General features: G+C 45.5%; 1 protein-coding gene across 1 annotated transcript in view; it reads right to left on the reverse strand.

Moving 5' to 3' along the window:
- The window catches only part of GPC3 (glypican 3), a 415,107-nt gene that overhangs the window by 94,569 nt on the left and 293,245 nt on the right, over positions 1-27,293 (reverse strand). The window contains exon 6 of the mRNA XM_035008798.1: positions 5,581-5,701. Within this exon, the coding sequence (XP_034864689.1) occupies positions 5,581-5,701 (121 nt within the window). The remainder of the gene's footprint in view (positions 1-5,580; positions 5,702-27,293) is intronic.

The raw sequence follows: 27,293 nt of genomic DNA on the forward strand, positions 1-27,293 counted from the left end.
TTAACAACTTTACTAATTAACTTATTAAAAATTTTAACTTTCTATTTCAGCAGCCAGCACCTTTTCACGATACTGGAGTCATCTGTCAGGCATCTTAAAAATACTTTTCAGGTGTTTATGGAGGGGGATGGAAATGGCGCTGTCCCACTGTCTGCTTACATGTCAAATTCTTCTTTGACCATCTGCCTTCGTGTACATGTACATGTCCTTTATGTCTAGCACAAGGTGGGGCGTGGCTTCCAAGAAGCAGAAGGCAAGAGCGCACAGCCAGAAATCAGCGGCCCTAGATCCTAGGTCTAGGCCTCCCACTTACGATCTGTCACTCACTTGGCCTTCCCGTGCCCCTCGTTTCTTCATCTGGTAAACGGAGGTAATGATGCCTGCTTCTCAGAGCCATTGTGAAGATCAGTTTATCTAATGTACATGAAAGAGCTTTACAAACTGAACCGCGCTGCGCCATTATATGGCAGAATTATTATCATTCCTATGGAGTCACGTGGCTAACCTGATCCGAAGACCGGTCACCTATCTGGCCCCAGAGGAGGGAAACTTTAGGGGTGATAAATGCAAAAGTGGTTTTCTAATTTAATGTTTTCATAGCCTAATGGGAACAAGGCAGTAGGACAGAAGAATTGGGTGGGGGGGCGGGGCAGGGAAGGGCAAGTTGAAGTTCCATCTGCCTAGGCTGGAGGACTGGTGGGAAGAGAACAATCTCTGAAAAGATGAGAGGTTACAAAGTAGAAAGGGGTGACCTGGGAACAGGGTGTTTTAAAAAGAGTGGCAGAGCAGAGAATAAAGTCACAAGACTTGTTCACAAGAGGGTGCTGGGTTAAAGGCTGACCTTGAGTCACAAATCACGGAATCACACGGCTGGAAGGAATCTTAAGAGGCCATCTCGTCCACTCCCCCACCATTCAGCAGGACATTTCAACCATCCCAAACAGATGAGACTTTATCCAACTTTGAATGAAATTTGGTGTCAGAGCTTTTCAACTGTTTACAACAGGCAGGGAAACAATTTCTGGAATTCCATTTGAACCGGAACTGAAACTGGGGAAAAACAATAAACAGCGAGATTTTCCTGGGGAAGAATAACAGAGAGCAGCTCAGGGACCACTGAATTCACACTAACTACACAGCTACTCTTAAAGAGAGAGAAAATGTCACCAACAGAGCTGGGTTAGAGGGCAAATGGCCCACAGTATCATCTGGGTAAGAATGTATTGTGATCATTCTTGGTATTTGGGGGGTCTTCTCTCCAGGCAAAAATAAAAACAAAACGTGTGTGTGTGTGTGTGTGTGTGTATTTAAAGCAATATTGCCTAGCAAATTTCAGAACTGACACTGAGGGCTTAAAGGAGTTCAATTGCTCTGCTAACACAAGACAATAAATCCTTGCACAAATTAGAAACTGAAAAGGAAATAAAAAGGTCCTCATTTCCAATCGTGGGAATGTTACACATGAACTCTGGCTTGGAAGGAGGAGGGGAGGCCATTCCACACCTGCAGGCCTTCCCAGGAAAGGGGCCCGGGCCTGACCCTGAACCCATCCCCTCAAGGTTACACCATGGGACTGTCAATATGGAAATAATGTTACTTTATTCCCTTAGTGAGTATATTATTTTCAGCGCTATCAACAGCAACTATAACCTGAAAGGAGGCAGCTGAGAATTGCTACGGAAGAAAGTGAAGAGTTATTTTGGGAAGTGCTCATAAATGGCCCAGCTACGGTCCATCTGAATGGATGCACGTGGGCATACGTGCATAGACAGAGAGAAGTAGGTAGCTCTGCATTTACAGATGTGTATGTTAGAGCATCCTACTATAGCTTAATAGATGCAGCCCCAAGCAAGGGGCCTAGGAAAATAGCCATTACACTCCTGGACTCACCACTCACTTACATGTGAACTTGGGCAAGTTAACTCGATTCTATCAAGTTCCAATCACTAAAACTTTAGGTCAGTTTAGTCAGGCATTCAGTGAATCCAGATGTTTGGCAGTGTACAGGAAACAACATCTGGATGATTGATCGAATTTTCAACCAAACTCACTGGATGTTTTGGCAGCATGCCCACTCAGCCTTCGGTGGATTTCTGCCTCAGTTTCTCTAGCTATAAAAAAGGGACAATGATCATATATCACTTACCCACAGGGGTCAGTAAGGACTAAATAATGTCCAAAGGTAACAATGAGTTCTTGAAAAGACTGATTCTGTGACAGGACTCTATCTTATACCATTCCAGGTTGACTATTTTTCCCAGTACAACCAGTTAGACTTTTAGAACATGAAATCACTTTGAAATATGGTTATGTGCTATACAAACACGACACATCATCATCATCTTCTTCACCATCATTATCATCATTGTAACGTTCTTCTTTGACTTTCTTAAAATGTCTCACTTTCAGATTGAATCACAGCCAAACTAGGAATTTTATTGAAGGTCTGAAAACAAATGTGTTTGGGCTATGTAAAGCAAGACAGATGAGAAAAAGAAGTCACTGTGGGTGTTTGGAGCCCAAGCAATTTTAACAGCTCTACTTAAACAGGTAAAACTGGTCTATCAATGAGAATTAATTGGTTGCTCAACGGTATTTGTAAGGGAACCAAAAATGTTCACATACACACATATTCACGGCAGAGGTGGGAGAAAGAAATTGTAATGGTGCCTTTTTCAACTCTCATAATATACACCTCCCTACCCATGAACTGGTTTCAGCTTTTGGGGCTGGAAGTCAGAGAAAGGGGACGGAAGGAAACAACATGGGAGAGCAAAGAAGAGACACATCAAAGGGATCTACAATCGCACAAAATTGGGGAAGCAGGTTAGATAGACTGGCAAAAAGTACTGGACTAATGCTCCCTTTCAAACTCAAGTCCTGCCTACAGAGAAAATCCTGAATTATAATCATCTTAATTGCCATTTACTGTCTGTCGGGCATATGCAATTATATATATTTGTGTATATAGGTAAAAATATGTAATACATAAAATATGTTATATCTATAATTATATTTAAGCTTTCTATAATGGGGGTATAGATCAAATTTCTAATCCTCACAAGAACCTTGTAAGAGAGGTTTTGATATCTCTCTGTACTAGAGATGAGAAAACTAAAGCTCAGGTCCGATGACTTGCCCAAAGTTCTATACCATCTGGTATCTGGTTCTATATCCATCTGGATCCAAAGCCCACGTTCTTCCCACACTCCCACATGGTCCCCCACAGTATGAGTATCAAACCCTCAACGTCTTTGCTACAAGGCTGTATTTTTTAGTGACCACTGGATCACATAGAAGCCCACGTCTGATATGATATGGCATTCCCTTTTTCCACTGGGGAGTACACCCGCAGGCCTTTGATCTTTCTTATGCCTGCCACTCCCTGGTTTTGTCTTTACCTACTCATTGCTCGTGGCAGCTCTGGGCGCTGGCACCCTCTGCGATGCTTCTTGTCCCAGCCCCGCCCACCTCAGGCCGGCCAGCCAGAATGGATGAGTGGCAGCGTCCTCTGGCTCTTCATCACAGGCTGCCTTCTATCTGAAAGCACATTCTCTGCCTGTGCGTCCTTCCAAGGAAGCTATGAATACAGAGCATTAGACTTGTGGGTCCCAAAGGCCCTGGCACCTGGCTGAGCACATAGTAGGTGTTCCTTCAGGTCCACTGACCAAAGAGATCTGTTGATAGTATTCTTTTAGGATTAGGGGCACAGTGATGGAGCCTGAGAGTCTGGCCTCACCAGTGTGTGTGTGTGTTGGGGGGGGTCTAACCAGTTGAGTGGAGCCCCCCAGATAGAGCTGGCTAGAGATAATTGGGAAATTATTCAGAGGACAATGACTGCTGTTGTCCCCAGGTGAAGCGTAGCATGCCCTTACACCTCCACAGAAGTGGTTTACACTGTGCTCTGAACCCTTCAGAGACGCATTCTGGAGAAATCATACTACGTCTAGCCAGGCTCTGCAGAACTTCGTGAGGTTGGGAGTTACAGAGAGAAGGGTCTTTCAGGCAGCGACTTCCATTATCATGTGCTCAGCAGCACTAACAACTGGTTATTAAGTGCTCACTGAGTGCAGAGCACTTAATTAGGCACTGGAGGAGCCAAACCCAAGTGTGTTGTAAATACTTTCACAAAGCCATTTGCAGTGAAATATACCACTATTAGAAAGCCCTTCCAAACATTTTCTAAGAACCACAAAAATGTCATTGCTAATCTTCATATTAAAAAATAAAGCCACGCCAGTGTCTTCATACACAAACCTCTGCCCCTGCATAAGGATTTTAGTTGCATTAAGTTCTTTCTAGGCTACAAATAGAAGTTGGTGGTGCCAGGATCCGTGGTGTCACTCTGGTATACGGTGGCACTTTTGGTGGCATTTTTTTTTTATTGTGGCCACAAAGCAATCACAAGCAGATGGTACAACTAACTTCTATTTGTGTCTTAGTTACTAAACTCCTCATGAGAGGAAAAACTCTGTGTACAGGTCAAGGGAATCTGTGGGTGTCTCTGTGCATGGCAGTGAGTCAGAAGTTGGCAAGGGTGCAGTGAAGTTGGTCTTCTAGTATCTTCCTAGTGGCAGTGAAAGCTGATACACGTTCCCGTTGGAAAGCAACTTGGAAACATGCGTTAAAATGCTCATATCTTTTAACCTGATAACACCAATATTTTAAGAAAATGATCTAAGATCAGGAGAAAGCGCCACGCGTGAAGAGGTAGCTTTATTTATGATGGTAAAAAATCTGAAGCAATCTCAATGTCCAGCAAAAGCAAGCTGATTATCATGATGAATACTTAAAGAAATCTTAGGCAGCCACAAAAAAATGATTAATATGAAGATTTGTGACAACATGAAAAAGTGTTTCCAATGTAGTGTTAATTTTAAGAACTATAAATCACTTGTGTGGTTCCAGTTATGTAACAAGCCTGTGTGAGTGTGGTTTTCTGAACAAATATTAGAAAAGAACAGCTAAAAATGAAAACAGGATAGAGTGATGGGATTGTGAGAAATATTTTTCCATTTTCCAAGCTTTCTCTAATATTATGATATTTTCTTTATTATTTAAAACTGGGATGAAGGGGCATCTGGCTGGCTCAGTTGGAAGGGTGTGTGACTCTTGATTTCAGGGTCATGGGTTCGAGCCCCATGTTGGGTGTTGTGATTACTAAAAAAAATAAATAAACCTAAAATAAAATAAAAATGGAGTAAAAAACAAGAGTCAGAAGTCCTTTTTAACAGAGAGAATCTTTTTCTAAGATTTATTTATTTATTTGAGAGAGTGTGTGCGTGTGCGCGCATGAGTGGGGGGAGGGGCAGAGGGAGAGAGAATCTCTAGCAGACTCCCGCCGAGCATGGAGCCCGACTTGAGGCTTAGTCTCATGACCCTGAGATCATGACCTGAGCTGAAATCACAAGCCGGACACTTAACCCACTGAGCCACCCAGGCGCCCCAACAGAGAGAATCTTTGAAGAAAATGAAGAACGGCTGCCTCTCCAAAAGCCCAAGAACACAACTGGAACAGCGGACACTGACCATCCCTCATTTTTTTTCCCCATTTCCATTTTTGTTCAATTTACCACTTACCTGGTTAATGTGCTTCAGCTTGTCAATAATTTGACTGACCACTGGCTCGGGGCCCTTCATTTTCAGCTCATGGAGGTTGAACTGATTTTTCATGCCATTCCTCGCTGCCTTCTGGCTGTATCTGGAAAGGGGACGGTAAAGAAAAGGTTTGTCACAGGAGGGTCCCAAGCAAAATAAAAGCTGACTATACTTGATGCCAGTGGTCAAGCTGACCACAAGCTCTCTTCAGCCTTTTAAACCGCGGATGACCCTATGGTGCAAAAGTAAACAACTCCAGATAGAGTCTATTTGCAATGGAGAACCTTCAACAGTCAACAAACATTAATTCAACATCCTTTTTTTTTCCCCCCCAAGGAGTTGGGGATACAACAATGAACAAGACAGACAAAGTCCCCTCCCTTATTGTGTTCTGGATCTACTGTGGCGTCCAGAAGAGTAAGGGCCACTGGCAACTCAGAGTGATGAGAGCTACTTAGTTAAGGGAGGTCCTGCGTCTTAGTCAGGGGAACACGCAGAAGGGACCTTAACTCTGAGTGTGCTCTCTACTCACTGGAAAAAGAAAGACGCTTGTATATTCTTTACCTCTTCCTTCTCCTCCACTGCCTCCTCCCACTATTTCTTGTAGGCCTTGGAGTTGGGTTTCTTTTCAGGAGGCATTCCCAAGCCATGTACAGTATAAATTTGCCCTTGCCTGAAACACTTTTTCCCCCCAATTACAACAGGATAGTCGGTGCGTTAAGGGCAAATTCGTATTTCTTTTATTTGTATTTTTAATTACAAAAATAATAATGTTCATTGTAAACAATTTAAACAGTACAGAAATAAACAAAGCATAAAGTAAAAGTTCCCCCATCATCCCATCCTTCCAAGAGAGAAGCATGGCTAACAGTCTGATATATATTCTTCTAGGGGTTTCCACACACTTTTACTAACACATAATTCTAACCCAAATTGGAAGCATACTAGTCATGCTGATTTGCAACTTTTTATCACTTAACATATATCTTGGACATATTTCCATGTCAGAACATAAATAGCTGTCTTGTCCTTATTCTTCGGTATGGCTATATCATAATTTATTTATCCAATCCCTGATGAAAAATGGAGTTATTTCTAATAATTTGCTAATAAAACAATGCCGCAAAGAACATCCTTGTAATGGATAATTTCCTAGAATTTAGTCACTTCATATTTCTTTTTTTTTAAGATTTTATTTATTTATTTATCTGAGAGAGAGAGAGAGCATGAGCAGGGGGAGGGGGAGGGGCAAAGGGAGAAGCGGACTCCCTGTTGAGCAGGAAGCCCGAAGTGGGGCTTGATCCAAGGACCCTGAGATCATGACCTGAGCTCAAGGGTGACGCTTAACTGACTGAGCCACGCAGGCGCCTCTCATTTCGTAATCCCAAATTATGACATGCAATAAATAATTAATACTACTGTGTTTTTGCATATGACTGTACAAGGCAGTTTCTTATCATTCAGCTTACTTGAGCTTCTCAACCATACTGTGATGTGGGTAGGGCAGACATCTTTATTATTTATTACTGAAAATTCCACAACTTCAGAAGATATTGATCTGGTTTTGTTAGGTGTTCCCTTCCATGATATAATGTATCTGCCAATATTCAGGACATGCCTTGAAAAAGACGTGTGGTAGCAGAGGAGGTCAGGAAATCTAGTTCTGACTTTCATAATTAAAAGGCATCCAATGAAAAGGAAAATACTTTTTTAAAATAATCCCTACACCCAACATGGGGCTCGAACTCACGACACCAAGATCAAGAGTCGGGTGCTCTTTCGACCAAGCCAGCCAGGCACCCCATGGAAAGGAAAATATTTTGTAGTAAAGTTGAAGAGAACATTTGATTGCATTTCTTCTGAAATGATAGCCTAACATATTCTGCTTATTTAACTTTGAAGATTAGTGAATACACAGATCACCAACCATCAAACACCAGTTGCCTCTGGGGCTATATTAAAGAAACGCAAAGTAGCGTTCTTTATTTATATATCTTGTGGCAATCAGCTTACCAGCCTCCTCTTTTATGTTCACATAATGCTGTTTAAATACCATCTCCCTCCTGATGATACCAGCAACTTCATCATGTCTTTCTTTGCACCTACTGACGCCTGAAGCAGAGACCCTATTCACAGATAAAGAGGCAAGGCTTATTATAAATCTTCTGAAATGAACTTCAGGAATGTGTCCCCAGAGACATTTCCAGGGACTTATTCATATTGAAGCTTGCCGGCCACTTTTATGCCTGCTCCTACAAAACAAACGTCTTCCTAAAGTTTATGATCCTCATTGGAATAGTGTAAAGACATCTTCCAATGTAGCGATTTTGCCCTATGCTCCCTCTTCCAAATCACCTATAAATATTAAATCACATTAGTTCCCAGCTGATCCCTTGTGGCCCTACTGTATTCTTTCCCGCCATCTGGAAAAGTGTCCCTATTGCTTGCTCTATTTTTTTGTTTCTTATCTCCAAGCTATGGATCAGGAGCCAGGACAAAACACTGCTCTCCAATCCCATGGTGACTCAATTTTTTAAAAACAGCTTTGGGTTGAAAAGCTTGCCAAACTTTTTGAAAGTTGAAATAGCATCCACTGTTCCGCTCTATCCATGTGCTATTTAAATCCTCAAAGGACTTCAGTAAATTAAGCATGGTTTCTGGTTACAGAAGTGTTAGGAGGAGCTGGCCTGTGGCTTCAACCTAAAACTTGCCTTTATTTTCTGTGTTCCGCAAAGCAGTAACCCAAAGTACTGATCCAACTGATTCCCATAGCTGCTAAAATTTCATGGCACTGTTTTAAAACTCGGCGTTCTTGCACTCTCTCTTTAGGTGTCTCAATACCTCCCCCATTTCTGTTTCCCACCACTCTACCCTGTTCTCCTTAGCCGGACAAAATACAGAATGGAATCTTAAAAGCCTAAATGGAATATTACGCAGACGTGAAAAGGACGAAGTCGAGCTGTATGTGTTGGCATGAAGCCAAATTCAAGATACATTGTTGCAGATATAAGCAGTGGTCAAGAATGTACGATGTGATTCCATTTGGGGTAAAAATGGGTCTGCAGAGGCATGACTCTCCTGTACTTTATATGTGTCCAGATAGACGCAGAACATTTTTAAGAAATGATAATAGCAGTTATCTCTGGTGAGCAAGGGGAGATGTTGGGGAACTCTTAATTTTATTTTATGTTCTTCCATATCTTGTACATTTTTAAAGCTTTATAATAATTTAATGTTTAACGAGTGAAGTTTTATATAGTAGTTAATTTTCTTAAGGCAAAAGAAAAAACAAAAGGAAGGAAAAGATAATTAAAAGCAGGGCCTATGGGAAATCCTTCTTGGTAAGAGTTACGGTGGCCATTACTAACAGCCCAGCTCAAAGGTGACTTCTTTTTTTTTTTTAAAGATTTTATTCACTTATTTGTCAGAGAGAGAGAGAGTGCAAGCGCACAAGCAGGGGGAGTGGCAGACAGAGGGAGAAGCAGGCTCCCCACTGAGCAGGGAGCCCGATGTGGGGCTCGATCCCAGGACCCCGGGATCGTGACCTGAGCCAAAGGCAGACGCTTAATGACTGAGCCACCCAGGTGCCCCTTGTATTCTTTTTCTTAAAGAGGCCTCAGCGAATGGTATAACTTCAGATGCCAAAAATCTTTAAATCAATCCCTGAGTGCCTGCCTGAAGAAGGAACGGAGCGGGAGATGAGGTTGTTGAGGATAATGGAGAATCTTGGTTTTTTTTTTTAAGATTTTATTTATTTATTTGTCAGGGAGAAAGAGAGAGAGAGAGAGAGCACATGAGCAGGGGGAGTGGCAGAGGCAGAGGGAGAAGCAGGCTCCCCGTGGAGCAGGGAGCCCGATGCGGGGCTCAATCTCAGGACCCCGGGATCATGACCTGAGCCGAAGGCAGACGCTTAATGACTGAGCCACCCAGGCGCCCCTCAAAGGTGACTTCTTAGGACAGAACGCATATTTACAGAACGCAATATACACGATGTCGCCCTGGACGTCTCCCAAACACAGATCCAACAGTATTGCTATTCAGTGAAATTTTGTGTTCTTGGGAGATATGACATTGAGGTCAGAGAAATAAATAATCCGCCACGACCACCACCACCAGCACGCCACAAGACAAGCACCAAAGGCCATCTGAAAATCTCTAAGGACAAGAGGAAAATGAATGCAGGAGAATGTCGCCTCGGCTATAGCAATGTGGCAGATGTGATGTGCCCCCGGGGAATTTTATGGAACATGCATGCTCCGCTTCAAGCCCGGAGGGACTCGGTTAGGGGTGTCTCCGTAGCTTTTGCATTAATTAATTCAGCATTTCATTTTCACTGGCTCCCTCTGTGCCACTGGCGTGCAGGGTCCATGAGAGCCTCTGAACGGGGACGAGCCATCACTGCGCGACCCTCATCCACAGACTGCCCAGGGCGCCAGGAACGGGGACGCTGTCGGCCACAGAGGATTTTAATGATGAGTTATCTACTTAGTGACACTCATCTCTAATTAGATTAATTGTCCTCTCTCAGGAATACCGCTTCTTTCCTAAAGCTCTGCCATGGTTCTGGCAATGAATACCAGCCAGCGGAGGAAGAAAAATGAAGAGAGAAGTTCCTACCTCCAGAATCTCAAGTTTTCTTAGCTGGACATGTTACGTGTGATCTAAAAAGCATCACCTTTACATATTACATGCGGTGTCTTTGCCTTTTCCTACCCACTTTGGTATCTGCTTAGCACAAAAATGTCTGCCATAATGCCAAGAAATCCCTATTTGTGAAGTGAAAAGGGGGACATGGTTCTGTTCAGGCAGATTGGTCAAGGATTGGGGGGGAGGAGAAGGGGGGTACTGGTGCAAAAGCCATAAAGAGAAAAGGAACCTAATTAAAACAGGACATCTGGGCATGCTTGTCTTGGGACAGCTGAAGCAAAGAGAGCACTTGTAGAAGAGGAAGAGAGGCAAACAAGCGTAAACTGGGCGATCTTTTCTTCCCATTTCTGTGCTGGCTGCAGCAGCAAGGATGTAGTGGAAAGAAATCAATGAATTCAAATGTGGAAATCGCTGGAAACGGAAGCACCCTTAAGAGATCATCTTGTCCAATCCACTCATTGGTAGGTGAAGAAACTGAGACCCAGAGAGGGGCTTTTCTACCAGCACAAGTTGTTAGTATCACAATCCCCCCTCTAGAAGAAAGTCCATTCTTTAAAAGGTCCCTTAAAGGGGCACCTGGGTGGCTCAGTCGTTAAGCGTCTGCCTTCGGCTCAGGTCATGATCCCAGTGTCCTGGGATCGAGCCCCGCATCGGGCTCCCTGCTCCGCGGGAAGCCTGCTTCTCCCTCTCCCTCTGCCACTCCCCCTGCTCGTGTTCCCTCTCTCGCTGTGTCTCTGTCAAATAAATAAATAAATAATCTTTCCAAAAAAAAAAAAGGTCCCTTAAAATGCACACTGCTGATTTCAAACATTGTTAGCCAGGATATAAGGCAGGGAGGCTTCTAGAAAATGCACTTTCCTTCTTCCCCTAGGCATTAGAATGGTGGCAAGTGTTTGAGAGCAAGTCTTAGAAGGACTAACTCCCCCCCCCCCGCCCGCCCTCAAATAAGTGATTTTACCAAAGTTTAATTTGCCGCCAGGTTAGACCAAGAGCTGTAAGTTACAGAGCTCACATTCTCAGAGCGCCATCTTATGGAAAGACGGCAGTACTGTCTGCAGCCCCTGATTTATCAGCTCATTTCTTTGGAAATGAATAAATAATCCACAGTAATCACTATGGGAAAATGGGGTAATTGAAAGAGTATAAATAGCTTTAAAAACAAACCAGAACACAGGGTAGAAAAACCATCTTGTTAAGAGGCCTAAAAACAGTTCCTTCTATGCAAGATGCCGTCTTAATTTACATAAATGAACAGAAAAATAAAGCAAAGGTGAAAAGAGCTGAGTTTTGTAAATACATTTAATAAAGATAGCAACAATTTGCTTCTTATTTATTTATGCACATATTTAAAGGAAAATGTTTTCCATATTTGTCAGCATAGCAGTACCACTTGAGAGCAAATCTCAACCAGGAGAGTGCCAGAAACATACACCCACCATACTCCTAGAAGCCCCTCTGTTCTGGAACAACAGCCTTTCAGAAATTAATTACAAATACATTTCAACAGACAGGAAGTAAAAGCTAGAGAAGAAACCGGAGAGATGTCGATCCATTTATATCTCATTTAGTGGGCATTAACTATATAAGGGACTATCTGTATTAGAATCTGTTTTTCACCTAGTTTCAAAGCTCCCCGTGAGGGGTGGAGGGGGGGGGACTGAAAGATTGGTCTTGGAATATACTCAAGAAGTCATTTAAACCTAAAGAAGCAAAGAATATTTTCCAGATGGTGAGGAAAGCGTGAGAAGTTGAAAATCACCCGCCATGGGGAGAAGAGTTTGGCTGTGGGGAACAGCCCCCCACCGAGAAGGGAATGCAGAGAGAAAAGGCTGATGATGAGGGGATCACCTGAACATGGGTCCAAGGAAGCAAACTCTGCAGAGGAACCTCGAGGTAAGGAGAGAGAAAAGTAAATAAGGAAGCCAAAATGAGACCGCGGCTAGGCAGAGCCCGGGGTGTGGGAAGGCCGGTGAGGACTGCCTTCTGGGCTTAGAGCCCGGCCACCAGCAGTCCGGATACCAGGCCAAGGCGGGTGGCACTGGCGCAGGGCTCTCGGGGGGGGGGGGTGTCCTTGCGGAAGGACATATCAAGGAGGAGAGGACTTCGACCCAGTTTCACTCTTACAAAACCAGAAAGAAATATGTAATTCAGAAGCTCGGGAACCGGGGGGTTAGGGTGTCAGAGGACAGGGTGTGCAGTTGGGATTTATTATTCAATCACCCCAAACTCATTTATCAAGTCCTCTTAGAGCAGAGAACTAGCCCAGAAAACCAGATGTTTTCTCGTCCCACTGGAGTTAAGCCAAAAGGAAATGATCTTTACCTGTTTTAAGTTAGCTTTTTTTTTTAAGTTAGATTTTAACTCATGGGAATGAATATCGGGGTCGGAGAGAACCCTCGAAATCATTTAGTCCAATGCCCTCTACTTACAGATGGGCAGACTGGGGCCCGGAGAGGCCAAGCATCCCTGCAGATGTGACTTGCACAGAGCTGTCATGCTCCCCAATGGAAGAGCCAAGAAAGGAGTCAGAGAATGGGTCAATAGCCCATGATAGCATTGTGGCACAGCGACGGATGGTCAAAATAGTGATCAGTCATTAGTTTTAGGGGGTGAAAGTCAGTTTAGTATATGCAGTTTACCAAGACCACAAGTACATCATACACTTTAGAAAGGTTGAGTCACATGGCAGAAGGAGCCCCAGCCTTGTCGTCGAGACCTAGGTTCATGAGCTGGTTTCCACCACTTATGTGTGCCTTTTGACAAATAATGAAACCCTGCTGGGCTGGAGTTTCCTTCTCTGTAAAATGGGGATGATGCCACCTGCCTTGTTTTGAGGACGAACTGATAGCCCAAATGCTAGTACATTGGGACAACACAGGCAATGTGCTTAAAACAGTGCCCGGCACATCCAGATGAGGGTTGCTGTGATTATTATGTGAACACACTGAACACCGTGCTGACATGCAGTAGGTGTGCAATAAATGGTATTAGAAAAGGATTTCCGGAAGGAGGATGGAGACACCTTGCGATGAATAGTCAGGGGAAGCCTCAAATCCACTCCTCCCCACGCTGGAGAGACCTGAAGAAATGGAAAGCGTCTCAGTTGTCTAAGGACGCCCCCGTTGAAGTCCAAGTCTAAGCAGGGGCACTGATGGTGTAGGATTAGGGAAGAATGAGCACGGCCAAAAGCACCCAAAGCTTTCTTTCCAATTGTGATTGAGCAGTGACGTGTGCGTAGCTTCAGCAGAGATATCCTCACACAGCGCTTCCAGGGGACAGGTCCGCTGGGGGGAGGGGGGGACTCACCAGACAGGACTTCAAATGGTTCCAACTTAATTGTCACCTGCTGAAGAACAAATCATTTCCTGAGGCCCAGGGCAGTGACCAACCCACTTGGGGTGTCAGAATCCCGACCCACTCGTCCCCCCCACATTTTACATTCCTCCTCTCTGGGACCCCAAACTGTCTAGTCCCACTTTGCAGAAGTGTCACAAGTCATTAATTCGATGGCTCCTGAAAACACCCACACGCTTTTTCAAATCTCTCTTGAGGACACCGCTTTGTCTGTCTCAGGTCCCCGCGGGTCCACAACAAACAGCCATTCTTCAACGCAGTGATCTGCCAAATGGAGGCTGGGACCCTCAGAGTCAACCTACAGTCACACTTCGCTGACCAGTTTGAGAGGCAGGCATGCCGGAGTTAGGGAAAAAGGGCACTTGTTTTCTTCCCTCGTGTTGTGTTTCAAGCATATGCAGTAACAAAGGAAAGCCTCCTCGGTGTTGTTCTGGGCGTCCCACCGAACCTTATTTAATGACCCCCCAAAGATCACGAGGGGAGGACACACTGCGTTCCCGTGAATAGGTACCGCCGACATACTTGAAAGGAAAGCTCACTATTCCTGTCACTGTTCGGCTGTCAGTTCCTCTTGTCTTGGCCACACTCCTGTGCAGGCCTCAAAGCCTTCAGCGTGCCCGATTAGGCCGACCCGGAGCCTGAGCTCGCGGTGACAAAGGCAGGAAGGCGATCACTTCCCTGACCGGCCTGTCAAGCCCCAGGCTCTGGAATTAGTCTTGCGCCTCAAAACCAGTCTTTCTTGTTTGGGGAGTGAACCCCAGAGGTTTGGGCATGACTTCCTCTTGCCGGCTAGATTTCCCTGGGCTCTGCCACCTGAACTCTGTCCTGGTTTCCTTGTTTATATTCGTCTCTGGGTCAGTCCTCTGCTTCACGCCGTGCCTGGCATACAGTAGGCAGTCCATAAATGTCTGTTGAACTGAACAGAGACTGAATGCCTCACCCAGAGCACAGCTTGTATGGTGGAGACTCTAACCTACTCTGCCCAGCTCTTGTCAGCTGTCTTCTCTTGGGGGCCTCCCCCCACCCCTCAATTTGTAGCCCCTGAGTGAGAACCTGCCTTACGCTGGACTCCTGTCTGGGTCCTGCCAGGAAAACCAGCCACTGTGTCCCATCCCCTAGATGGCACCACTTTGGAAACCAATGCCTACCTGGAGAAAGGCAGGGTTCCTTCCCTAGGCCCCAGTGAATATCTTTATTCAGGTGGTGGGTCACTTCCCACCTGACTGGGCCAGCCCGACAGGTAAGTTCCCCCAGCCCCAGCGCCACTCCTTCTAGCCTCTGTACCATCCCCCTGGATCAGGCAGTGCGCGCCCACGCCAAGCCCATCCATCATACACACCTGCTAGCAATATCAATTCTTCTCCGAGTGTAAACTTCAGCCCATTTCTGAGTCTGAATTAATGTGATTCTACCGCTTTAATAACACATGTGATATACCTGTTACATTTCCTATGGTCAAGGCAGTAACTTTGAAAGCGTGTCAGGGGTGTCTGGTTGGCTCAGTCAGGAAACCATGAGACTCTTGATCTTGGGGTCATGAGTTTGAGCCCCACATTGGGTGTAGATATTATTTAAAAAAAAAAAAAAGAGTTCCAAATCTGATGGCAAAGTGCCTAGGTTCTCAGTTCTGGGCATCCAAGAAAGGATTTTCCATCTTCCATCAGTAACAGAATGCAAGTGCTGTCTACTCAACACTTCCCTGTTAAGCATCTACACAGCCCCGAGCTCAGCCACAGAACCACCCCCCCTCGCCTCGGTAGCTGCAGGTCCCAAATTTTCCAGTGTTCTGGCCCACTATCTCTAATCTGGACTTCCCATGAAGCCCAGATCCTGCCTTTGGCTTTGGCAAACCTGGTCCTCAGAAAATGACATCTTCGACTAGTGACTGTGTTGGATCCCCCAGCAAATCTGTGACCTAGAGTGTGAAGCTCTACTTCTTCCTGCCCCACCTACACACATGCCAGCCTCCATCACGACACCCAGAGCGCTTGGCAGAGGGTGCCGCGGGGGCTGATGGGAGGACGAAGGAAACCGCCCCCGCCCAAGAATAATGGTGACCTGGTGTTAGACTTGCCCAAGGACACTGAAAAGTCTTGTCTGCAGAGAGCGGACCGGCTCCTTCTGCTGTCTTCTTCCCTTGAAAGCATTCCCCGAGCCCCCGACTCCAGGCTGCCGTCAGAGCCCGGGGACGGAGGCGGGTGGGAGGAAGCACAGTCCACACGTCTGCTTGGTGGGAGATGGTGGCGATGGTGGACCTGGGCAGGGGGGACTAGAACAGAGTCCCTGAGCACAGCAGAAAGGGCCTACCATTTGTCAGCGTCCCATGATCAGAATAGCTGTGCCCTGGGCAGACCCAAGCTGGGCACCGCCGCTCTCTGCTTGTCAGCAATCAAATCAAACCAAACAATCATGAAACCAAACAATCAAGGAAAGGTGAACCGGAGTGTAAACCACCCCCACTCCAACCAGCCCAGTGGCTGCAGGTGCTGTCAGCCCCTCGACTCTCTGCACCTGCTCGGCTGCCGGAACAAGTGGCCCATTGTGTGAGGCTGGGTGCACGGAGGTGCCAAGCAAACGAGAGGGGACTCTCCTGACCAGAAAGTAGATGGCATTCCAGGAAAACTTTACTAAGCCAAATAAAAGTGACTGTAAAGCACTTGGTGAAATATAAAACGGCTATATAAATACTTCATAAAAGCTCACGGCAACGCACACAAGGACAACTAGGTCAAAACTTAGCCTCGCTCTCTAGCCTGGAGGGTCTCGGAGAGAGTGAAAATTGTCTCCCTCCTGCCGGTTTGCTCAGCCACTTTGTATTCCTCTCCTCTTACCTGCCCTTCAGCCCTGGGCACTTCTCTCCACGGAGCTCTCCCCTCACTGACAGATCTCTGTGGTTAGAGGGTTTCTAATTTCAATTCCGGGTGGTCGTGTCATAGAGAATCTGGGGCAACAGACACTGAATCCCATTTCTCTGGCTCAGAAGCCCCTTTGGGGTTATGTGGTGCTATGGGGGGAGACATTTTCTTTAAGGTTTAATTATATGAATTTCACCCCAAACTCTCCAATATCAGAAACTCAAAACAACTCTGACAACATCTCAGACAGCCAAACCACCTGCTCCCCTGTAGCCCCAGAGATACCTGGAGGAGTCAAATGAAGGGTTCATTGCCATCCTAAGGACAGCGATTATACCCTGGGGCTCCTTTGGAAGCACTTTCACTTTGGTCTGTTTGGGAAGGCATCAGGGAAAGAACTGGGAATTCCCAGTCATCAAGGAGGCTTGATGGCATTCCTCCTCATTTCGGACTCCCTCCCCCTCAAATATCCTTGTCATAGGAGCGCAGAGCCTGTTAGAACTGGAAAGAGCTTTCAAGGTCACTTTGTCCAGCTCCTTCATTTTATAAATAGAAGAGAAAGCTGAAGGGCAGTGACTTGTCCAAGGTTGCACACCAGTTCATGGTAGACCTAGGACCCAGGCTGGATGGACTTCCAGCCTCGGGCTAAGAGGGTCTCTTCTTACAAGGGCTCCAGAGCTCCATAGGGGATACACAGGCAATGGTTTTTTATTATAGGAGCCATGTCTGTAGAGACTGAGTGGAGGGCTAGCCTCAGAGGCAGATAGGCATTTGATAAGCAGGGCAGTGTCGTGGGTAGAGGGGCACAGACTCCCTGAGTCTAGAGCCCATCTCCGTAGTGCTGTGGCTTTGGGTTAGTTGCCTAGCCTCATCAGTAAAATGAGGGTAATAATAACGTCCAGCTCAGAAGGCTACTGTGAAGATAACTCAGTTAATGCACACGAGGTGCCTAGCACAGTGCCTGGTGCATGGGACGCACCATAGACATGCTAGGTATGATGAGCATTAACCCCCTCTGCTGTCTCAGTCCTACTTTCTGAAGTTTTGCTATGCCTTTAGATAGGATTTGGGGGGTACAGGGAAGACAGACAGGATCAACATGTTTCAGGGAGGAAATGGTAAGAGAAGTCCCAAAATGAAGGCAGAAAGACCAACAGAATGGGTGAGCTGCAGTTCCCCCAGCCCGCCTTCTTCCCTCCAATGGAAACCCCTACAACCGCACCTTTCTTCCATACTTAGAGGCTGCCCGAGGCATAGGCGCCCACAGGTGACCAGCTGTCTCGCTTTGCCTGGGACTGAGGACTCAGAACCTTCTGTGCCCAAAAGGAGAGGTCTCAGGCAAATTGGGACAAGTTGATCCCTGTAGGGGCCCCAGGGTGTTTGCTGTTTGGGACTACTATTTGTTAGGGCCATCGTGCAGGGGACTGCTGCTGGATGCCATCCATTAGCATTGACAAAGGCTGGATTACCCAGAAGCCATGTATAGCGATTTTTTAAAAGGCTTTATTTATTTACTTATTTTGGAGAGAGGGAGAGAGAAAGAGAGAGCATGCGAGTGAATGGGGGGAGGGGCAGAGGGAGAGAGAATCTCAAGCAGATTCCAACGCAGGGCTCGATCTCACGACCCTGAGATCAGGACCTGAGCCAAAATCTAGAGTCAGATGCTTAACTGACGGAGCTGCCCAGGTGCCCCATGTGTAGCGATTTTTAATGGGCCTTTCCTCATATCTATGAAGGGAGGGGAAAAAGCGCTTCCTACATAAATGGATTTCACCAGGGGAACGTTAGCCAATTTGAGGATGATGGTCTTTAGCAGGACATTCACCCAGTAATAGGCTCATTATCATGGATTCTTATTTGTTTGCTTTGATTCTCTGATGCAGGCTATCTTTCTCTAGGTTCTATTCCCAGGGCTGTTATTACATGTGTTTGAAAGTAATAAAACTACATTTATTTTAAAATGGTCTGTCACTCAGACTTTTCATTAATTTAAACTGACGCTACCAATCCCTCAAAGTATTTCCTTATCCAGGGCCAACCGGTTTCTTCAGCACCATGGACTGACTTGTTTAAAAATAGAATCTGTGGGGATGGGTGGATTTGCTTCAAGAAAAAAAAAAAAATTAAAAAGTAATATCTCTGGAAAGATGCAGAGAGAGAGAGATACCCAGGAAGCTGCTAAAGCCTTTGTGAAGAGAGCCCAGTAATGCTGTGTTAATTAGCCAACACACAGTTCCATTTATTCAGGGCAGAACTTCCCATCATATCTGGTCTACTTATTTCTACATCAATACCTAGTAAATGCGGGGCGCTTCATAATTTTCAAAGATCTTTCAAATGCATTTTCTTATTGGAGGCTCGCAGCAACCCTACGGAGGTAGTAAGGAGGAGGCATTCATTTCACCATTTCACAGGAGAAGACAAAACACAGAGAGTTGCAGCAGCCCCCCCAAAGGTGCACAGTGATGCCACAGGGGAGCCAGGTCTGGTACTCAGGTTTGTTTAGCCACAAGTACGTTCGTCGGTTCACCCACTGAATTCAATAAACACATCTGGAGATGTTACTCTGTGGCAGGGGCACCTAAGCAATGAGGATACGCAGGGAGAAGGAGCTAGTAGAAAATGACAGACATGTGTGAAACTTCTAACACAGGATAATACAGGGGCCAGCCTAGTGGGGCACCCGGGTGCTGAGGGGTCCTAAACCCAGACTAGGGCATGGGGCAGGAGGACTCAGCCTCCTCAGTAGAGATGCCATTGAGTTAAGGATAGGTAGGGGTAAGCCAGTCCAACAGCTCTTTCTCTGGCCCCTTCTAGAATAGTCCTTGGCTTCATCCTCTCTGGTAGTATCTGGAGATTAAGTTTTCAGCCTGAGTTCTTATGGAGCACAACCCTCCTACCTGTCCCTCCAATCCAAAGCTGATGTACCCCAGCCTCGGGTGAGGACAGCTTAGTCTGGCTTCTGTGGAACAGAGACTCCTCCCAGCTCTGGGCCCGAAGCTGTGCAGATGAGTGGCTCAAACCAGGCAAGAGTTCATGGTTTGGGTGGTTTTTAAGATCACCTGATATGGGGGGTCACTAAAATATGAGAGGGCAAAGAGTAGGAAGCTCCCATGACACTGGAGCCACCAATTAAAATGTTTCCTTCACAGGGAAATGCAAGGTCATTATAAAGGCGACAAAGCCAAGAATCAAAGCCATGCTCACGTAAAAGAATAAAATTCATTGGCTCGAGAAATTGGGAGATCACAACTGATTTTAATGATCTCTCTCCTTTTCCACAAAGGTTAAGCCAAGGGTGACAGAAAGGACATTAGAGCCTTGGGCAACTTGCCTTGACCGACAACTAGACCCGTCCTGGTTTCTAATGTAAGTATTTGAGGAAGATTCCCTGTGTTAATCAAAATTAGGAAATCCTAGGAGAAGCTCTTTCAGCCATATTTGCTATAAAACGCAATACGAAGGGAGGGAGGTCAGCCCGGTACATAGCCTTAGATGCAAATAACTCTCACTTGATCCCCAGTGGACTCGAATGCCTACCAACTAGGATCAAGGCACACCAACCAAATGTGCACCAACTGGGACCAAAGATGGAGTTTGTCTTGTTTTGTTTTGGAAGAAAGGAGAGGAAATAAGTTAAAAATGAGAGGGAAGGGGTGAAGCTGTCTTCCTGAAGAATTAAGAAATGGGTCCTGGAATGGAGCTAAAATCAGGCCTAGCTCCGTCTATCTTCCAGGGAAGAACTGCAAGGGCCTTTTTTATAGGCTTCTCTTACTGAACAACAGAAATAGTAGCTACCATTTCTCAAGGGCCTACTGTGTTCCAGGCGCTATACTCTGCATTTCACCATCCCTCTGAATCCTCTCAACAATCTGTTAAGGTAGAAATGATCAACCCCATTGTACAGATGGGGAAACAGGGACTCAGGGAAGAGAAAGAGTTAGGGCACACTAGAGCAGAAATCCAAACCCAGGCTGGCTGATGCCAAAGTTATACGCTTAAACACGCCTACACTGGGTCTTACGATTGTCATGTTGAAATTTGCCTCTGTGTGCTTTTTGCTAACCCCCAACTGTTTGGCTGTATGTCTATCAGTAAAAGTCATCAGAAACTCAAACGATATTGTGCCCTTGCTTAAGTATGGGAGGAAAGGACAAAATGTGGAGAGCTGAGCTTCTTTCAAAGAGGCCGCCAAGAGCTCGTACGCTGGGGGAAGAACTGGCACCAGCTGGTCACTTCCTGCAGCCTGTCGGGGAGAAGAATCACTGCCACCCTGACAGTCACAACATCAAAGGAGCCTGAGGGGTCTGAGGGCAGGCCCATCGGTGGCAGGTTCCAAAGCGAGGCTTCCCTGACAGACCTTTCCCTGTCCTTCACGTGACCAAGTTAAAGAGTCTGTTCTCTTTGATACTGAGCGACTACCTACCAGGAGGACCAACATGTTTGATCAGCTACCCCATTCAACAGTTGGGTTCCAAAAGACTTGTAGATATGTCTCCCAGATCCAGTTTCCTTTTACAGAAAGAATGGCCTAGACTTTTTCACCCTTGCTCTGGCCTGTTCAACCAAACGATAATGATGTGGTCACATCAGCAAGGCTGTCATTTACTCAGTGCCTACTTGCCAGAACACATCTTCGGTGACGTGGAGTATCATCCCCATCTTACAAGTCTGGTAACAGACTTTGATGTCCAATGACCTGCCTGAAGCACACAGTGTCTGAACCAAGATTAAAATCTCCATCTGATGGAACTGGAGGATATTAGGCTGAGCGAAATAAGTCAGTCAGAGAAAGACAATTATCCTATGATTTCACTCCTCTGTGAAACTTAAGAAACAAAACAGAGGATCATAGGGAAAGGGAGGGAAAAATAAAAAAAGACGAAATCAGAGAGGGAGACAAACCCGAAGAGACTCTTAACTCTAGGGAACAAACTGAGGGTTGCTGGAGGGGAGGGGGTGGGGGGATGGGGTGACTGGGTGATGGGCATTAAGGAGGGCACGTGACGGAATGAGCACTGGGTGTTATATGCAACTGAGGAATCATTAAACTCTACCTCTGAAACTAATAATGCCCTATATGTTAATTAATTGAATTGAAAATTTAAAAAAATAACATTTCCATCTGTATCACTCTAAAGACTGTACTTTTCCCAAGATGCACCAGTCACCTGGCTCATGTTTGCTAACCTCTCAGGGTCTTCTTACTATAATCCTCACCACTGAAGACCAACTGGCTGAGAACCAACAATTTGCAGACCACAAAGACTGGCCGTATGCCCTCAAGGCTTTTCCCAAAGAAGATACAGAAAAATGTTCTGAGGACGGGCAGAATCCATATCATCAGTCTCTGACCTCCTAATGCACTTGCTTCGAAGGAGGCAATTAAGACTGAAAGAGCAGAGAAACTCTAGTATGTTAATAATTTCTTAAAAGCAGTGATAGTCCTTCAGGGACACCTCTCCTAAGCCTTCTGGGCTCAAAGAGCTTTGGTGCATTGAGTCACGATCGTGAGAGGAGACAAGCCTTACCCACCATCAGAATCACATTTCAAAAGCAGATTGTGAGGGGTGCTTAATTGTTGAGGATACGGATATCCCGAGACCGGCCTTGAAGACCCCCAAATGTTCTCCATATAACGAAATGATCCAGCTGAACATGGGAGGGGCTGGCATAAGTACTAATAGGACACAATCTGTTTATAGTAATAAGCCACGAGCCTTCACCAGGTGGTGACAAACATCAGTATTGAGTCGTGAAAACATCTCCTGCTACTTCAGACATGACCGTAGTAAAGGACAGCCCATTCCAAACACAGCGCACCACATGAAGCTGTCAGTCAGTGGGATGAGCCGGGTTTTTCCTTGCTCAGTTTTGAAGGTACAGCTACTGTATGTGACACCATAATCTTAAGGGATAAATGTCACACATTACCATAGAGAAGGTCCTGAAAAATACCTGTCACTGAACACTACTTTGAGATAAAGCTCTGATGAAAAATATGCCAATCTAAGGTCTTAGAGGGATTATTACATGGGGGTACACTCCAAACGTATCTGTCTCACCTTACCAGGATTTAAAAAAAAAAAACTTATTTGGGAGAGAGAAAGAGAGCAAGAGTGAGATCGAGAGAGAGAGAGAGAGAGAGAGAGCAAGAGCAGGGGGAGGGGCAAAGGGAGAGGAAGAAGCAGGGTCCCCACCGAGCAGGGGGCCCAATGCAGGGCTCGATCCCAGGACCCCTGGGATCATGACCTGAGCCAAAGGCAGACACTTAACCAACTGAGCTACCCGGGCGCCCCTCACCTTACCAGGATTTACAAAAATCTTGAGCTGCCATAAACATTTCATGCTATACCAAATTAAGTCATTTTCTACAGGATCCATTTTTCCTTCCAAGCCTCTCCATGAACAATTGTGACTTACGTGAAGCCAGGTAGAGGACGTAAGCTGCCATCCAAGCAAGCAATATGATGCTTCAGCACCTTCATTCTAGGGCACGCACTCGGGTGAACACAGCAGTTCCCCACATCAGAAAGAATAAAGTGTCATGTTCCTGCTTCTAGGAAAACGGGAGCAGAAATAAAATCCAAAAATGTCGGAGGGCGACCAAGAACTGTAGAGCTCGGCATTGATAAGACCAACCTTCTCCCCTCTTGCCAGCCTTTTGCAAGCAGAGCTTCCTGTGGGCCAAGGGGAGAAGTAGCCACGAAAAGAAAAGGCTGGGATGCTGAAGACCACACTTCAGTCTCTAACTCTCAAACTGTCACGACAGGGGCTGCTAAGAGGAGCCACAGAGCCTTGGCTTCAGCATGATTTTAGTCTGGCTTGTGCCTACACAAGCTTGGAATCGAATGACTTTAGGACCTACTCAATGCCTTTGAATATTGTGTCCATTATCCATTGTTTATTTTCTTTCCTGTGTCCTCTTCCTCTTGGCCCTGTATTCTGTCTTATATATTTACTTCCTCATTGGTGCTTCCATTGGCTATCCCATATTTAAGGTTGTATGGGGGAGCCCGGCTGGCTCAGTCAGTGGAGCGTGTGACTCTTGATCTCCGGGTTGTGAGTTCGAGCCCCATGTGGGGTGTAGAGAGGACCTAAAAATAAAATCTTGTTCAAAAAATAAAGTTCTATACATGGCCTTGAGCCATTTGGAGAAAAGCTGTCACATAAACCTAAACAACAAACAAGCAAAACCCAAATAGCAGATAACCTAGTTTAGCATGAGAGCCTGGGAGCTACAGCTAGCCCCTGCTCTATATCACTAGCCTATTCAGAGGTGATTGCAGTGAGCCGTGGGTGTGTATCTGTGCGTCTGTCTGTGCATGTGTGCACTGTGGCATATAGGTGTTACCTTCACTTAATTCCTTCACCATCAAAGTGAAGGCTCTGAAGTTCTTCCCATTTTGTTCTGTACACCAGTGAAAGACCTGTTGGTGCTAGGAATTGGTCCCTCTCCACCAAAGTCCTCAAAACGTAGTGTTCTTAAAATAAGTGCATCATGAAAACAATCAACTGTTCTCTCTCACCTTTCCTAGATTATAAGCGCAAAAGAAGCCATTCTGTTGCTCTCATTTTTAAGATTACTCATGTATTGATTTTGTAAAGTCATCTCTACACCCACTCTGGGGCTCGAACCCACAACCCTGAGATCAGGAGTCACATGCTCCAGCCGGGCACCCTTTGTTGCTCTCCTTTTTAGAATTATATTGCATACAGCAGGAATTGGGTGTTCAGGTGTTTGCTCCCACTGGTTGATATGCCACAGTCTATGCCCCCAACTCAGCAGAAGAGAGAGAAAAAGTCTCCTTACCCTCCTTTTCTGCAACATCCAATAGGTCTTGAAACAAGAACAAAACTCCTTGAGAACTAAGATCATTGCTTTGTGTATTCCTGCTTTCTGCCTTTCCCACTAAGCAGAGAAATTCTGAAAAGGCATCATGAACATTGGAAGACTTGTGTGATCAGAGGAAATAAAGGAGAATTCATGGCGGGGGTGTGTGTGTGTATACAGTCCCTAAGGTGAAATGGGAGGTAAGATCACAGAGGAGGGAGAGGAGTTCCCTGCAGTGAAATTTGCCCCTGCAGATCTCAGGGAGTTTATTCTCTAATGCCAGGTGCCTCACGTATGCCCCTGAGAGTCCCAGAGTCATCCTGAGAAAATGGGAGATGGGTCTACTGAGTCATAATGGGCAGAAGTGGCTTTGTAGGACTGTCAAGGAGATACCAGCAACATTCTGGAGCTGACATCAGGACGCAGGCTCAGCCACATGACAAGGAGCAAGAGCAGCTGGGACTGAATCACAGAGGGGACTGAGGCATCATGCCACGAGGTCCAAGCGCTTGTATATATAGAACCGGGAAGCCGCAAAGTCACTAGGGAAGCATCAAACCCTATGGGAAGTGTGCTGATTGGAGGAGAGCCCGGTTGACCACACACACCAGGCTGAGAAAAAAGATTCAGGAGATGAATTGCAAAGGGATATAAAGAGCAGGAGAGGTGAGGGAGAGGCTAGCCTTTAGGTGGTGGTCAAAGATGTTGGGGCTGGGCGGCCTGAAGGTTTGGCTGCCCTGTCGTCCAGGTTAAGGATGAGCCACACGGAATCCAGACGTGGTAGGTGGAGCCCGATAGAGCAGTGGTTGCTCAGGGGTCACTAAACTCGGGTGGGAAACTGACGGGTGAATACACAAAATGTGCTACATCCAGACAATGAAATATTATTTGGCCATAAAAAGGAACCGAGTACTGATCCATGCTACAACTTGGATGAACCTTAAAAACATTATGCTAAGTCAATGATTCTATTTGTATGGAACATTCAGCATAGGTAAATCCACAGAGACAGAAAGCAGACTGTCGGTTGTCAGGGGCTGAGGGAGGCGGGGAGTGGGGAGTGAGTGCTAATGAGTACAAGCTCTCTTTCTGGAGTGATGCAAATATCTTAAAACTAGATACAGGTGGTGATTCTACAACATCACAAATGTACGAAACGCCACCGAACTGTATACCTTAGAAGGGTTCATCTTATGTGAATTTCACCTCAATAACACACACACACACACACACACACACACACACAGATGGGTAGAGCCTACTGGGGAAGGAGACTGGCTGATTATTTTTCCTTTCTTCTCATTAAGTTGTAAAGTCCTCAGCAGGGGCAGGCACTGGATTCTACTTATCACTATGCCCCCACAGGGCCCAGTGTAAAAGATGTGCTCCATCTTTGTTGAATGAACTTGAATTATCAGATGCTACATGTCAAGACAAGATGGCACTTTTTTTCTCCCTGACTTGCAGTTTTTGCACATGTATAAATTTAAGTAGTTTCTGTTACACTAACTTAAAGATCAACTTGATTCAGCAGTAAAATGGGGCTTACCTTCCAGATGGTATCAAACCATCCAGAAGAAGAATGAAAATTTTAGCCCGTGATCTAGATGTTTGGCCTAACAGTCCTGAAAGGGGGTATGAGGAGGGTGTATGGGGATGTATTCACTAAATGGCTCACTCTTCATACAGGTATTTTCAGCGCCAATGCAGGCAAAGCCCATGGTTACCTGTTGTTAAGCCTAGTGTTAACTTACGCCCATGGGATCCTTTATGTTTCTCTTGCTCTCAGAAATGCTCTAACTGAGATTCTCTGTAGTTCCACAAAGGCAAAAGACGGAGGATCTTCCACTTTTGGCAACTGTAGGAAATCTTTGCCCATAGGATCCATGGTATCTCAGATGAAAGAGTGTACCTCACCCGAGCCTGAGTTTGCTAATTCCAAGATTTCTCAGCTAAATCCCAGAGCCAATGTTTATCTCAAGCCAAGATTGGCGGGGAGGGGGGGGAGGGTTGTGGTGGGGAGAGGTTAGAAGGACAAATGACAGGCTTATGTGGTACTCCCTCAGACTAGATCTGTGAAAATATTCTCTTCATTCATATTTCAATTGATCGGTTTCATAAGAGCAAACAATTGAATGGATGTGAAATACAACCATATTTAGAGACCATATTTAGTGACTTGTCGAACTCTTGAAAAGTTGAGTGGTCTGACGACCCAGCTGTCATGGATATTGATCCATATTTTCCTTAGCATCGATATTTTCCTTTTAATCGGGTGTCTCCACTGACAGGTTTAGTTTCCTTTCAGGATCCTTGATTTTCATAAGTTTTCTTGACTAAAAGTAAAATACTTTGAAAAGAATACAAACCTAACCTATAAAGATAACAAGGTTACAACTGATTTGACAATGTGAAATGGCAACTACTACTTAAGACTGAACGAAATGAGAAATTCAATGAAAAGCTCTGGAAAGAGGTTTTACTATAGATGAGACAGGCAGTGTGAAGCTAATCTTTATAAATGGCACAAATAAAGCGCACACATGTCCTCAGGCTACAGAACTTCCTATGATTAAATGTATATTCCTGAGTAATTTTTTTAAAAAAATCTGGTTTGACACTATTCCCTAGACCCATCATCACATTAGGTCAGTAATTCAAGTGTAGGTTAATTATAACCTGAGGTTACTACCCAAGGAAGAGTCACTTCCTGGATTATAATACCCTTATACTGTCTACAAATAGGTTTGATTTCTTCCTTCCTTCCTTCCTTCCTCCCTCCCTCCTTTCCTCCCTTCTTTCTTTCCTTCCTCCCTCCCTCCATCCCTCCCTTCTTTCCTTCCTTCCTTCCTCCCTCCCTTCCTTCTTTCCTTCCTTCCTCCCTTCCTTCCTCCCTTCTTTCTTTCCTTCCTCCCTCTCTCCATCCCTCCCTCCCTTCTTTCTTTCCTTCCTCCCTCCCTCCCTTCCTCCCTCCCTTCTTTCCTTCCTTCCTTCCCTCCCTCCCT

This window comes from Mirounga leonina, unplaced genomic scaffold (assembly GCF_011800145.1).
Source record: "Mirounga leonina isolate KUSES-001 unplaced genomic scaffold, KU_Mleo_1.0 Mir_101664, whole genome shotgun sequence".
Taxonomy (NCBI): domain Eukaryota; kingdom Metazoa; phylum Chordata; class Mammalia; order Carnivora; family Phocidae; genus Mirounga; species Mirounga leonina.